Source organism: Somniosus microcephalus, chromosome 12 (genome assembly GCF_052327205.1).
Source record: "Somniosus microcephalus isolate GS21.2 chromosome 12, FLI_Smic_1.0, whole genome shotgun sequence".
Taxonomy (NCBI): domain Eukaryota; kingdom Metazoa; phylum Chordata; class Chondrichthyes; order Squaliformes; family Somniosidae; genus Somniosus; species Somniosus microcephalus.
Window position 1 is genome coordinate 67,682,053 of NC_140998.1, and position 14,558 is coordinate 67,696,610.

General features: G+C 43.6%; 1 protein-coding gene across 1 annotated transcript in view; it reads left to right on the forward strand.

Moving 5' to 3' along the window:
- Nucleotides 1–14,558, forward strand: part of traf3 (TNF receptor-associated factor 3) — a 90,025-nt gene that overhangs the window by 67,511 nt on the left and 7,956 nt on the right. The window contains exons 6-8 of the mRNA XM_086003021.1: nt 806–883; nt 2,310–2,384; nt 2,738–2,830. Of these exons, the coding sequence (XP_085859147.1) occupies nt 806–883; nt 2,310–2,384; nt 2,738–2,830 (246 nt within the window). The remainder of the gene's footprint in view (nt 1–805; nt 884–2,309; nt 2,385–2,737; nt 2,831–14,558) is intronic.

The following is a 14,558-nucleotide window of genomic DNA, read 5'->3' on the forward strand; positions in this document are numbered from 1 at the left end:
ATAGATCCTTGGGGGACCCCAGAGCTAACAATGTAGCAAAGTATTGATGGCCACTGAGATCCGGCAAAGGTTTGAGTAATTTTATAATAACACATCTGATTTCAGGCAAACGCTGTGGTTTTTTTTCTCTTGCATAATAATACTTGACATTTTATTTCATGTCTGGCTGTAGGTCTTTGTAACCAGCCAATGGTGGGGGAGGTGTTATCCAAAACAGCAACAGTTTAATCACAAATAACTAATGCTTGGGTGAATCTATAACCAAAGAGAAGCTGTTAGTTTTTGATAAGCAGCCTTTACTGCCTCGAAAGAGAATTGGTGGCCCACAGGGTGTTTTTTGTTGATTTTGTACAAAGTGAGTCAAACCGTATCTTTTTAATGCCTTTCAACCAGTCACATCCTCAATTAACTGCGCTTTGTGATAATCAGAGCTGTCAGCATCAAGGAAATGCCAGGGATGAAATTTATCAGAGAGTGAGACCACTTGGGTGAGTTACTTGGGGGCTGGTGCACCAGCATAGATTGTGTTTTATAACGCAAGTGACTGAGACTCAACATTTCTGTTCAAATGCCTTCAATCAGCCATCACTCTGGGCAGTTCTACATGTAGTTTCTGTAATTAAGTGAAAATAGCTACATTAAAAAAAAGCATATAAAAACTGTACATGACTGGAAGTAAACATATGGATGCAAATTAAAAGGCAAACGCACAATCTTTGATTCAGATAATGTCTTTAAACTACTTCAGCAAACTATTTTGAGGGGGGCATTTGAAGAAATTGAAGGTTTCTCTTTCTTCTTCTAGAAACATGAAGACTTTGACTGTCCATCATTCCCAGTCCCATGCCCTAATAAGTGCAATACCTGTATTCTGAGGGGAGAGGTAAGTGGGTGTTTTTAAATTCCTTACAGCACAGTTTTAAGAGTTGATAGCTGGACATTTCTGGTTACAGATTCAATTAGTATGGAAGAACTTTGACTGCAAAATATAACAAAGTTTAGTTCTGCCATAAGAAAATCACCGCGTAGAACTCATCCCTTCGAATGAAAGAGCAAGCGAGAAGCCCCTTTTGATTGAAAACAAGAGGGAAGAGCAGTTTGTGACTGTAAATTGCCACTCATACAATGGAGGTCTGTTCTAAGCCCTAGAATCTGCCTTCATTTGTAGGATCGGCCGAGTTGTGCGCATCCTAATCCGAGCTGTAAGATGACCACGGTCTGTCATCACCCTACTGCCCTTCCTGAATGAAAGCTGAATTATTGAGATGGTGATTTGTCTGTGCTCAAGCAGGAGGCTGTCTGAGCTTGATTGCTAAAAGACATCATAGGCAATAAAATGTCTTTACTGTGCTTGAATGAGTACTTACTTCAGATAGTGAGAGTTTCTGAAAGGTCTATATCACACTTGTGCCCTTTCACCCGTTGAATTAAAAAATGTTGTGTTCCTCATTATGGAATAATATTGCAAAGAATTTTTAAAATTGCAAACCTGTTTATGAAGATGGGTTTATGATTTAATTACACACAACATACGGAGGAAATCTTCCAATTGTGGCCAGATCAGGCAGAAGTCATCTTTCTTTTTTATTGTTTACTATGGTTATGGGGTTTACTCGGGTGACTTGAGGGCTTTCTATTTAAGGTTTATGATTTTACAATCATTCTTGTTGGGAAAGGACAATTCCATCACCTGATGCCTACAGAGAGAGTTTTTTGTTTTGCTTTTAAACTAAGTTTTCCAGTATAGATCTCTAAGATGGTGTCACTGATGACACAAAATGCAGCATATGAAGAAAATCCACTCTCTTCAGAGATACAAATAGATTTCATGTCCAAGTATTAAACATGGTGGCACTCAGTCTCTGAGTTGCATGTTTACTTTAGGATGCTGGAAATCTCAAATATAAACAAACTGGTGGAAAACACCTCAGCAGGCCAGGCAGCATCTGTGGAGAGAGAAACCGAGTTAACGTTTCATGTCGATGACCCTTCATCAGAACTCAAAATCAAAATTGCCAACTTTAGCATTAGAATTTAGATCTTTAAATAAAACAAAATCTTCTACAAAGTTTTACAATGTATTCAGTGAGTTAAAACGTACCTCAGAGGCTGAGTATCACCATGTTTAATATTTTGACAGGTTTCCACTGTAAGCTGCATTCTGTGTCTGTCATTTTCATTTCCTGCCTGGTATTATGAATAGCCTTCCACTTACCTGGAGGCTACCCGTCTATAAAAGTGCATGATTGAGCTGCTCACCATTACAAAGCATATAATAAAAATACTCTTTGTTTTCTCTCTCTCTCTAGTTAAGCAGCCATCAGTTACAGTGTCTCAATGTGGTCATGTCCTGCCCTTTCTCCCAGTATGGATGTAACTTCCAAGTTAGTACAAAACCGTATTATTTTTATTCCTATTAATGCATTACGATAAACAGTAAAAAGAAAAATCTTGATAATAGCACTAAAATTCTGGGGGTAGATTTTGGCACAAATGGAGATACGGAGGAAATAAAACATGTCTATCTTTTCATTCCACTGTGGGTATTCTAGTCTTAACAATGTAACATGTAAAATGAAAGGAACACTTTTATGAACTCGCACAGTACATTTAACCATGAGCTAATTCTGTTTGCTGACTGCGTGTAGTTGAACATTGCTGTGAGTTTACATTTCTGGTCTTTTTCCAATTCTTTCTCTGCAAGCTGCCACTGAATTTTCTTGTTTTGCTGTTGTAGGGAACCAACCAGGAACTTAAAGTGCATGAAGTTGATGCTATGGCTCAACATTTGAACTGTGTGCTGATGAAGAATGGAGATCTCGCAAATACGGTAATTAGAGTGGTCTTAAGGGAAGGAAATCTGCTGTCCTAAACTGGTCTGGCCTATATGTGACTCCAGACTCACTGCAATGTGGTTGACTCTTAACTGCACTCTGAAATGGCCTAGCAAGCCACTCAGTTGTAACAAACCGCTACAAGAAATAATAAGAATAAAACTGCATTGACCTCGGCACCGGCTACGGACACGACAACAGCACTCCCAGCCCAGTCGACCCTGCAAAGTCCTCCTCACCAACATCTGGGGACTTGTGCCAAATTTGGGAGAGCTGTCCCACAGACTAGTCAAGCAACAGCCTGACATAGTCATACTCACAGAATCATACCTTTCACCCAATGTCCCGAACTCCTCCATCGCCATCCCTGGGTAGGTCCTGTCACACCAGCAGGACAGACCCACCAGAGGTGGCGGCAGAGTGATATACAGTGGGGAGGGTGTGGCCCTGGGAGTCCTCAACATTGACTCCGGACCCCATGAAGTTTCACGGCTTCAGGTCAAGCATGGGCAAGGAAACCTCCTGCTGATTACCACCTACCGCCCTCCCTCAGCTGATGAATCAGTACTCCTCCATGTTGAACACCACTTGGAAGCACTGAGAGTAGCAAGGGCACAGAATGTACTCTTGTCCTGCGACTTCAATGTCCATCACCAAGAGTGTAGCAACACTACTGACCGAGCTGGCCATGTCCTGAATGACATAGCTGCCAGACTGAGCCTGAGGCTGGTGGTGAAATAACCAATATGAGGGAAAAACCTACTTGATCTCGTCCTCGCCAATCTACCTGTCGCAGATGCATCTGTCCATGACTGATTTGGTAGCAGTGACCACTGCACAGTCCTTGTGGCGAAGAAGTCCCGTCTTCACAGAGGACACCCTCTATCGTGTTGTGTGGCACTACCACCGTGCTAAATGGGATAGATTCAGAACAGATCTAGCAGCTCAAAATTGGGCATCCATGTGGCGCTGTGGGCCATCATCATCAGCAGCAGAATTGTATTCCACCACAATCTGTAACTTCATGGCCCGGCATATCCCTCACTCCACCAGGGGACCAACCCTGGTTCAATAAGGAGTGTAGAAGAGCATGCAAGGAGCAGCACCAGGCATACCTAAGAATGAGGTGCCAACCTGGGGAAGTTGCAACACAGGACTACATGCATACTAAAAAGCAGAAACAACATGCTATAGACAGGGATAAGCGATCCCACAATCAACGGATTAAATCAAAGCTCTGCAGTCCTGCCACATCCAGTCATGAATGGTGGTGGACCATTAAACAACTAACGGGAGGAGAAGGCTCTATGAATATCCCCATCCTCAATGATGGGGGAGCCCAGCACGTGAGTGCAAAAAACAAGGCTGAAGTGCTTGCAACCATCTTGTGCCGAGTAGATGATCCATATCGGCCTCCTCCTGAGGTCCCCACCATCACAAAAGCCATTCTTCAGCCAATTCGATTCACTCCACGTGATAGCAAGAAACGGCTGAGCGCACTGGATACAGCAAAGGCTATGGGCCCTGATGACATCCCAGCTATCGTGCTAAAGACTTGTGCTCCAGAACTAGCTGCACCTCTAGCCAAGCTGTTCCAGTACAGCTACAACACTGGCATCTATCCGACAATGTGGAAAACTGCCCAGGTATGTCCTGTCCACAAAAAGCAGGACAAATCCAATCCTGCCAATTACCGGCCCATCAGTCTACTCTCAATCATCAGCAAAGTGATGGAAGGTGTTGTCGACAGTGCTTTCAAGTGGCACTCACTCACCAATAACCTGCTCACTGATGCCCAGTTTGGGTTCCGCCAGGGCCACTTGGCTCCAGACCTCATTACAGCCTTGGTCCAAACATGGACAAAGGAGCTGAATTCCAGAGGTGAGGTGAGAGTGACTGCCCTTGACATCAAGACAGCATTTGACCAAGTGTGGCATCAAGGAGCCTTAGTAAAACTGAAGTCAATGGGAATCGGTGAAAACACTCCACTGGCTGGAGTCATACCTAGCACAAAGGAAGATGGTTGGAGGTCAATCATCTCAGCCCCGGGGCACCGCTGCAGGAGTTCCTCAGGGCAGTGTCCTAGGCCCAACCATCTTCAGCTGCTTCATCAATGACCTCCCCTCCAACATAAGGTCAGAAATGGGGATGTTCGCTGATGACTGCACAGTGTTCAGTGCCATTCGCAACTCCTCAGATAATGACGCAGTCCATGCCCGCATGCAACAAGACCTGGACGACATTCTGGCTTGGGCTGATAAGTGACAGGTAACATTCGTGCCACACAAGTGCCAGGCAATAACTATCTCCAACAATCGAGAGTCTAACCACCGCCCCTTGACATTCAACGGCATTACCGTCGCCGAATCCCACACCATTAACATCCTGGGATCACCATTGACCAGCCATATAAATACTGTGGCAACAAAAGCAGGTCAGAGGCTAGATATTCTGCGGCGAGTGTCTCACCTCCTGACTCCCCAAAGCCTTTCCACCATCTACAAGGCGCAAGTAAGGAGTGTGATGGAATACTCTCCACTTGCCTGGATGAGTGCAGCTCCAGCACTCAAGAAGCTCGACACCATCCAGAACAAAGCAGCCCACTTGATTGGCACCCCATCGACCACCTTAAACATTCACTCCCTCCACCACCAGTGTACCGTAGCTGCAGTGTGTACCATCTACAAGATGCACTGCAGCAACTCGCCAAGGCTTCTTCAGGAGCACCTCCCAAACCCGTGACCTCTACCACCTAGAAGGACAAGGGCAGCAGGCGCATGGGAACACCACCACCTCCAAGTCACACACCATCCTGACTTGGAAGTATATCGCCGATCCTTCATCGTCGCTGGGTCAAAATCCTGGAACTCCCTCCCTAACAGCACTGTGGGAGTACCTTCACCATACGGACTGCAGCGGTTCAAGAAAGCATCTCACCACCACCTTCTTAAGGGCAACTAGGGATGGGCAATAAATGCTGGCCTTGCCAGTGACACCCACATCCCAGGAACAATTTTTTTTTAAACTCTGAATTTGTTTAACCCATCAAAGTGTTTGTTTTTAAATCAATGGCAATGTTTCTTTTTAAGGGTGTGCTTGTCATGGTGCAGAAACTGAATAGTGTTTGTGCACACCTGATCACTTACTTAAGTGTTGTGTGTGATGGCAGACACGAGACTTCAGCTAACTGATGCGAGGAGGGTGGAGAGAGAAGGGCTGAGGCTGAGATCTGCAGGATTACTCTCTCTTTTTAGCCAGCCTAGCAAAATGGCTGCCACAAGTTTTGTGAACCTGTTGCGTGTCTTGATTATCCCTTAGAAACAAAGATTGACACCTGTACTAAAGACACATTACGACATAAATGATTTGGATGAGAATGTAAAAGGTATGATCAGTAAGTTCGCAGATGACACGAAAATTGGTGGGGTGGTAAATTGCGAGGAGGAAAGCCTCAGGCTACAGGACGATATAAACGGGTTGGTCAGATGGGCGGAAAAGTGGCAAATGGAATTTAACCCTGAAAAGTGCGAGGTGATGCATTTTGGATGGACAAATAAGGCAAGGGAATACACAATGAGTGGTAGGACCCTAGGAAGTACAGAGGGTCAGAGGGACCTTGGTGTACATGTACATAGATCTCTGAAGGCAGCGGAACAGGTAGATAAGGTGGTTAAAAAGGCATATGGGATACTTGCCTTCATTAGCCGAGGCATAGAATATAAGAGCAGGGAGGTTATGATGGAGCTGTACAAAACGCTGGTGAGGCCACAGCTGGAGTACTGTGTGCAGTTCTGGTCGCCTCACTATAGGAAGGATGTGATTGCTTTGGAGAGGGTGCAGAGAAGATTCACCAGGATGTTACCTGGGATGGAGCGCCTCAGCTATGAAGAAAGACTAAACAGGCTGGGGTTGTTTTCCTTAGAGCAAAGAAGGCTGAGGGGGGACCTGATTGAGGTGTACAAAATGATGAGGGGCATAGATAGGGTAGATAAAGAGGAACTTTTCCCCTTAGTAGGGGGGTCAATAACAAGGGGGCATAGATTCAGGGTAAGGGGCAGGAGATTTAGAGGGGATTTGAGGAGGAACTTTTTCACCCAGAGGGTGGTTGGAATCTGGAACTCACTGCCTGAAAGGGTGGTAGAGGCAGGAACCCTCACAACATTCAAGAAGCATTTGGATGAGCACTTGAAATGCCATTGCATACAAGGCTATGGACCAAATGCTGGAAAATGGGATTAGACTGGACAGGGGTGGATGGGCGGCGCGGACACGATGGGCCGAAGGGCCTCTTTCTGTGCTGTAAAACTCTATGACTTCTATGACTCTATGACACTGGTTTCAAATAATGAGCAGTGGGAAAGCTTTCCTTGGAACAAACAACTGGACCAATGTTCAGATCCCACTTGCAGTAGTTTCAACAAAATCAATCTCTGAAGAAAGGTGCCGTTACAATGGAACTCTTCACTGATAGGCGGTGTTGTTTGATCCCACATCTCATTGTGACTCTCGCTTTTCCAATAGTCTGTGTCATTTAAATATCCAACGTATAATTAAAGTTCTATCCATATTGGAATTATCTCAGGCTGCGCGCTATTATTATGCCCCCAGAACATTGGGGGGAAAACTACACCGTTTCCTCGTGGCTCAGAAAGACCCCAAGTTTGGTCCCTGGTCTGTCCTGTTAGCTGATTTCTTCCAGGATAGTGGTGGTGTCACTACAATTGGGTTAGGGAGGAGAAATCCAGGACAGCGTTTGCATTCCTGGTCACTATCCAGTGACCCTTGTTTGAAATGTGTGCGTGTATATGTATTTCCAGCCTGCTCTGCACTTTCTGACAGGTTAAACAATCAATGAGCTACCCTCTCAATAGTCCGTGGAATATTTGATGGTAGCTCATTGTCTGTTTAAGCAATATATTTTGCAATAATTAGCCAATACTACAGGTATGTTAAACCTGTTCCGTTTCACTTTCAGCTTTAGAAACAACATTTCTAAAAACAAACTTTTGTTTCCTGCTATGCTTGAAAGATTTAAAGCAAATGATTTCTTTTTTTTAAAAAAAGCTTCCCGCTATCATAGGTACCCTGACTCTGTCAAACACATATCCAGTGTTTATTGTCTTCCGATTTCTCATTCTGCGGTACTGTTTAATGCACTGGAAATCCCAGGACATTCTGTTGCCTTCTTGTTGCATAAGATCTGGGAAGATTGTAATTACTTGGAAAAAGCCATTATTAAAAAAAAAATACCAAAACGAGCTGCTCAGTTACCTTGTTGCCCCCGCTTCTCTCCCCTTCCCCCATTGGGTGATTATAAATCGAGTACTTCTGCAGAGGCTCTGCATGCTAATGTTAACCCAGTTTAATATTGAAAACCTTGTACCGAATGAAATTAATTTAAGAAGTGACATAATAAAATAAAAAGTTCATATTAAAATTTACCCGAGATTGGCTGATTGTTTGGAGTTGTGAAATTTTAGGCACTGCTTTGGGTGGAGCATTTTCTCTGTACTTGCCACTCGGTCACTGGACACAAGGAGTTGTTAAAATTCTCTTTATTGTACAAATACAGTAGAACGTGTTGCACCTGCTCGATGCACCATCTAGTGGCCTGATTTAAAGTCCGTAAAGTCAAATGAGTTTGAGTGACCTGGGAGCTGAACTGCTGAACCAGCTAGTTGGGAACAGGGTGTTCCACATCTTGTTAATACAGTCTCCACCAGTTAAAATGCCCACATTTAAAATGGGCAGTTGCTTATATCGGGCAAATTATCCATTTGCATCAACGTCAATTTAAAAGTTGTCGGTTATGACGTCTTGCGTGCTGTTTATTTCAGGCAGAAACAGCTGCGCTTACTTGATAAGACAAACCATCTTCAAATTAAGAGGCTATTCCACAATAATATTACCACCACCACTAGTGCTTTATACTAATGGCAATTTCTAGGATTTGTAGATTCACTAATCCAAAATCCTTTTAAATGTAGACGGCAGCAGAGGCTGCTGCTGAGCATCTGCTATACTTGACCTTGGAGCACATCTGGTACTTCAGCTTCTGAGACTGGAATTTAAATCCAACCCAGCTCTGGCTTGGCCTTTATTTGTCATTCACTGCATTAACTTTATTGTATTTTACTTGCTTACCTTAATTCAATCTTTTAATATCCCCATTCTCCTTTCCCTCTTTCTTTAACTCTGTTTTGTTTTACAAGCCTGTTTTTCTAGTTACTATCCTACTGGTCTCTAACCTTTCAAAAGAGAAGTAGAAGATTCTAGCCACATGGCTTCATCAGTCATTTGAATCGGAGAACCGTGCCAGTGTGAACTCGGGAAATTGGAGAAAGCTTACCCCTTTATAGCGGCCATCGTGTATAGCGGGCAAATAACGTTCACAAGGAATGCACCCACTATAAGTGGTGGGGACTGTAATAATGATCCAAAAAGCCTAAATTTTATACCAACCTGCCTCATACTACAATCATAGAGCCATAACGGCACAGAAGGAGGCCATTCGGCCCATCGAGTCAGTGCCGGCTCTCTGTAGAGCAATCCAGTCAGTCCCATTCCCCCGCTCTCCCTGTAGCCCTGCAAGTTTATTTCCCTCAAGTGCCTATCCAATTTCCTTCTGAAATCATTGATCGTCTCCGCTTCCACCACCCTCGTCGGCAGCGAGTTCCAGGTCATTACCACTTGCTGCATAAAAAAGTTTCCCCTCACATCCCCCTTGTATCTCTTGCCCAAAACCTTAAATCTGTGTCCCCTAGTCTTTGTACCATCAGTTAATGGGAACAGCCTTATCCAAACCCGTCATAATCTTGTACACCTCTATCAAATCTCCCCTCAACCTCCTTTGCTCCAAGGAGAACAACTCCAGCTTCTCCAACCTAACCTTGTAGCTAAAATCCCTCATCCTTGGAACCATTCTGGTAAATCTTCTCCGCACCCTCTCAAGGACCTTCACATCCTTCCTAAAGTGTGGTGACCAGAACTGGACATAATACTGTACTCTAGTTGTGGTATAACCAGAGCTTTATAAAGGTTCAGCATATCTTCCTTGCTTTTGTACTCAATACCTCTATTTATGAAGCCCAAGATCCCATATGCTTTGCTAACTATGCTCTCAATATGACCTGTGACCTTCAAAGATCTATGAACCTCCAGATCCCTCTGTCCCTGTACACTCTTTAGAACTGTGTCATTAAGTGTATATTGCCTCTCCCTATACCTTCTGTTAAAATGCATCACCTCACACTTCTCTGTATTAAATTCCATCTGCCACTTGTCAGCCCATTCTGCTAGCCTATCTATGTCCTGTTGCAGTTGATTGGTATCATCCTCACTGTTTGCCACACCCCCAAGTTTCGTATCATTGGCAAATTTTGAAATTCTATTCTGTATTCCAATATCCAAATCATTTATATATCAAAAAAAGCAATGGTCTTAGCGCTGACCCTTGGGGAACACCACTGTCTACCATCCTCCAGTCTGAAAACAACCATTTACCATGACTCGCTGTTTTCTGTCCTGAAGCCAATTTCTTATCCAAGCCGACACTGACCCTTCTATTCTATGAGCCTCAATTTTGTTAACCAGCCTTCTATGTGGTACTTTGTCAAACACTTTCTTAAAATCCATGTAGACAACATCCACTGCATTCCCTTCATCAACCATCTCTGTTACTTCATCAAAAAATTCAATTAGCTTAGCCAAACACGATCTGCCTTTTACAATTCCGTGCTGCCTCTCCTTAATTAACTTAAACCTCTCCAAGTACCTGTTAATTTTTTCCCTTATTATTTTTTCTAAAACCTTACCCACCACTGATGTTAAACTGACCGGCCTGTAGTTACTAGGATTGTCCTTACACCCTTTCTTGAACAAGAGTGTCACATTTGCCACTTTCCAATCCTCTGGCACCTCCCCTGTATCTAGGGAAGATTGGAAGATTATGGCAAGCCCTTCCACTATCTCCACCCCCACTTCCCTTAGCGACCTGGGATGCAAACCATCCGGACCAGGTGACTTATCCACTCTAAGCATATCCAGCCTTTCCGGCACATCCTGCCTATCAATTTTCACCCCATCCAGTACCTCTACCATCTCCGATTCTATTTTGTCAGCGTCCTCTTCCTTCATAAACAGTGATATAAAGTACTCATTAAGTATTCTAGCCTTGCCCTGCGCCTCTAAGCATAGATCACCTTCTTTGTCCCTAATAGGCCCCACCCCGCCTCTTACTACCCGCTTCCTATTTACATGCTGGTAGAAGACTTTTGGGTTGTCTTTTATGTTAACTGCCATTCTATTCTCATATTTTCCTCTTCACTTATTGTATTTGGCCTAATTCTCACTTGAAGAATTCACCTGACATGCATCACCTACCTGCTTTTTTTTTTTGTTTCATCATATTCTCTATCTCCCTCATCATCCAAGGAGCCCTGCCTTTGGTTCCCCTACCTTTCCCTCTTGTTGGAATGTACCTACCTTGTACCTGAAACATCTACTCCTTAACGATCACCCATTGTTCCATTACATTTTGTCCTGTCAATCTTTGGTTCCATTTTACCCTGGCTAGATCCCCTCTCATCCCATTGAAGTTAGCCCTCTTCCAATTTAGAAGTTCTATTTTAGATTGTTCCTTGCTCTTCTCCATTACTAATATAATCCTTATGATATGATGATCACTCTTAACCAGGTGTTCTCCCACAGACACTTGGTTGACCTCATTCCCCAGCACCAGATCCTTCCTAGTTGGGCCGAGAACATACTGGTCAAGGAAGTTCTCCTGAACACATTTCAGAAATTCCTCCCCCTCCTTTCCCTTTACTCTAACATTATCCCAATTGATATTTGGGTAATTAAAGTACCCCAATATCACCACTCTATAGTTCTTGCACATTTCTGTGATTTCCCTGCAGATTTGCTCCTCTATCTCTGTCTCACTATTTGGAGGACCCCCAATAGCATGATCATACCCTTTTTGCTTCTCAACTCTAACCAAATGAATTCTGTCCTTGCCCCGTCAAGGACATCCTCTTTCCAACACTACAGTGTCTTCCCTAAGCAGTACTGCCACCCCACTTCCCTTTTTTCCTTCTCTATCTTTTCTGAGCACCTTGTATCCGTGAATATTAAGCACTTAGTCCTCACCATTTTTAAGCCACGTTTCCATTATTGACACTACATCATATTCCCACACGGCTTGTAGCTCACCAATCTTATTCACCACACTTTGTGCGTTTACAAACATGCATTCCAAACCTGTCTTTGTATTCCTCGCAGTCCTTCTTAGTCTGCTCCTATCTAATATGGTACTACTTCATTCTCTTGTACTATCCAAGACACTCCCTGCTTTATGCACCTTATTCCTCTTTTCTACTTCTATATGCTGGTGCCCACCCCCCTGCCAATTTAGTTTAAACCCTCCCCAACCACACTAGTGAACCTCCCCGCGAGGACATTGGTCCCAGTCCTGTTGTGGTGCAACCTGTACCTTTTGAATAGTTGCCTCCTGCCCTCGGCTGTGTTCCTCACTGCTAAGTTTCACTGTAGCATCACTGATAGAGAAGTCCACCATTCTTCCCAGAGCAACACCAATGAAATCAACAGAGGCTGGGATTTCAGACTGTCTGGGAACTAAGCTGGCATCCCAGCCTCTAATTTGGGTTTTCCTGGGGTACTAAAGCTGATGGAATTGGCATCTCTTTAATAAAACACTTGGTCCAGTAGTTGTAAACCATTGAGCAGGTTCAGAACTGTAGAAAACTATCTGCAACTCATGTATATTCTCTCTAGCAGATTTGAGGTTCAGTTGGGTTCTGTCAGTGAGAATCCTCACACTGGACAAATCATATTAAAAGTAAAAGCAGAAAATGCTGGAATTTCCAATTGGTTAATCAGCATCAGGAAGAGTGGTTAATATTTCAGTTGTGACCCTTTGTCAGAAGTTCAGATTATATCCAGGATGGCGTAAAACTAACCTCCAGTACAGATATGACCTAGATTGAGGAGATGCTGTTGAAGAGAGATCAAGAGAACTAATTTGACAGCCTGTGGCTACAAGAACTTGTGATTTTCATGGAAAAAATGGATGGGACCATGGGATAACAATCCCCAAAACGCTGGCAGAAAGGTGATCCCCAAACTCCAGTAATAATTCCGGAATCCCCCTTAAGAAAGAGTTTTTATTTGGTCCCCGTAAATCAATGACCCTACACGTGATAGAGAGGGTAGATTACATATGACAGCAGTGGTCCAAGTAGAGTTGTTTTTTAAAAAGCACTGGTGATTATAAGTGGACCCAAAAGAGAAAGGGTCTGAGGAAAGAGATCTGGTTATGTTCTGATGAAGGCTCACACCTGAAACATTAACCCAACTTTCTGTTTGATGCAGAATTACAGCTTTCAATTTTCATTTACCTCACTTATCAATAGAAGCTGAGAAGCCAGCTTCAGCTCATTGTCCCTGGCTAAGTGAAGGGGAACAGACCCTTTCCCTAACACTGTGTTTCAGAGAATCACACACACAGCCACCCAGCCTCAGAGTTTATTCAGTTTCCATTAAAGGGAATTCTGCGCTGTTTTCCTCATTGTATCCCTTGCCTGGGCTGGAGATCTACATCTGAGTAATGACCAGTACTACTACAGAAAGGCTGTGGGGGTATACAGTGAGGGTTGTGGGCTCTATCCGTGTGTTACAGTGAGGGGTGTGGGGTATATCGGCGTGTGTTACAGTGTGGGGTATATTAGAGAGTGTGTATCAGAGAGTGTATAACACTCTCTCTGATATACCCCACACCACTCGTTGTATAACACTGATGTATCCCATACCCCTCACTGTAACACTCTGATATACCCCACACCCTTCACTGTAACACTCTCTGATATACCCCACATCCCCACACCCCTCACTGTAACACACTCTGATATACCCCACACCCCCGCACCCCTCACTGTAACACATGCTGATATACCCCACACCCCTCACTGTAACACACTCTGATATACCCCACATCCCCACACCCTTCACTGTAACACTCTCTGATATACTCCACACCCCTCACTGTAACACATGCTGATATACCCCACACCCCTCACTGCATTCTACAAATCCCAGTAATGACAAATCTCTCTCATTATTTGCAAGACATGTGATTTTTAATTAAAATTTACCCCAACTCGCGATGGCTAGTGATAACAGGTAGGATTTTTTAAAAGTTTTTTGTAAAGCATTTTCAGATGCAGTAATATAGCTTTTGTAAAGAGCTGTGACCTGTTAGAGATTAAATAAAGCCACTAATGAGGTTTATAAACCAAATAATAGCAACTCATGTTTTCTTACCAAATCTAATAATTTTTAAGAGTTTGCCTCCTGATTTATGAGATGATGGGGTTGGCATTACTGATAAAAGCAGCTTAAAGGCATTGCTAGGGCACCATTTGAGATTTTTTGTGTACCCCAGACTATGATGTGTGCACCGAAGAAGCACTAATTCACTGTGCAATAGAACTTGGTGTTTGTTTTAATTGGGACTGTGGGAGACCAAGGGCCGTGCACCGACTCTCCATGTTTATACTGCTATATCTGTTCTTACTGATGGCAGAATCACAAACTAAACCAAGCACCAGTGTAAAAGTGATTTGTTTTTCTTATCCTACACTTGAGTGCTGGGGTTTAGCCATTGTGGGCAACTCCTCCTGGCATTTTAAGAGTCAATGGAATAAT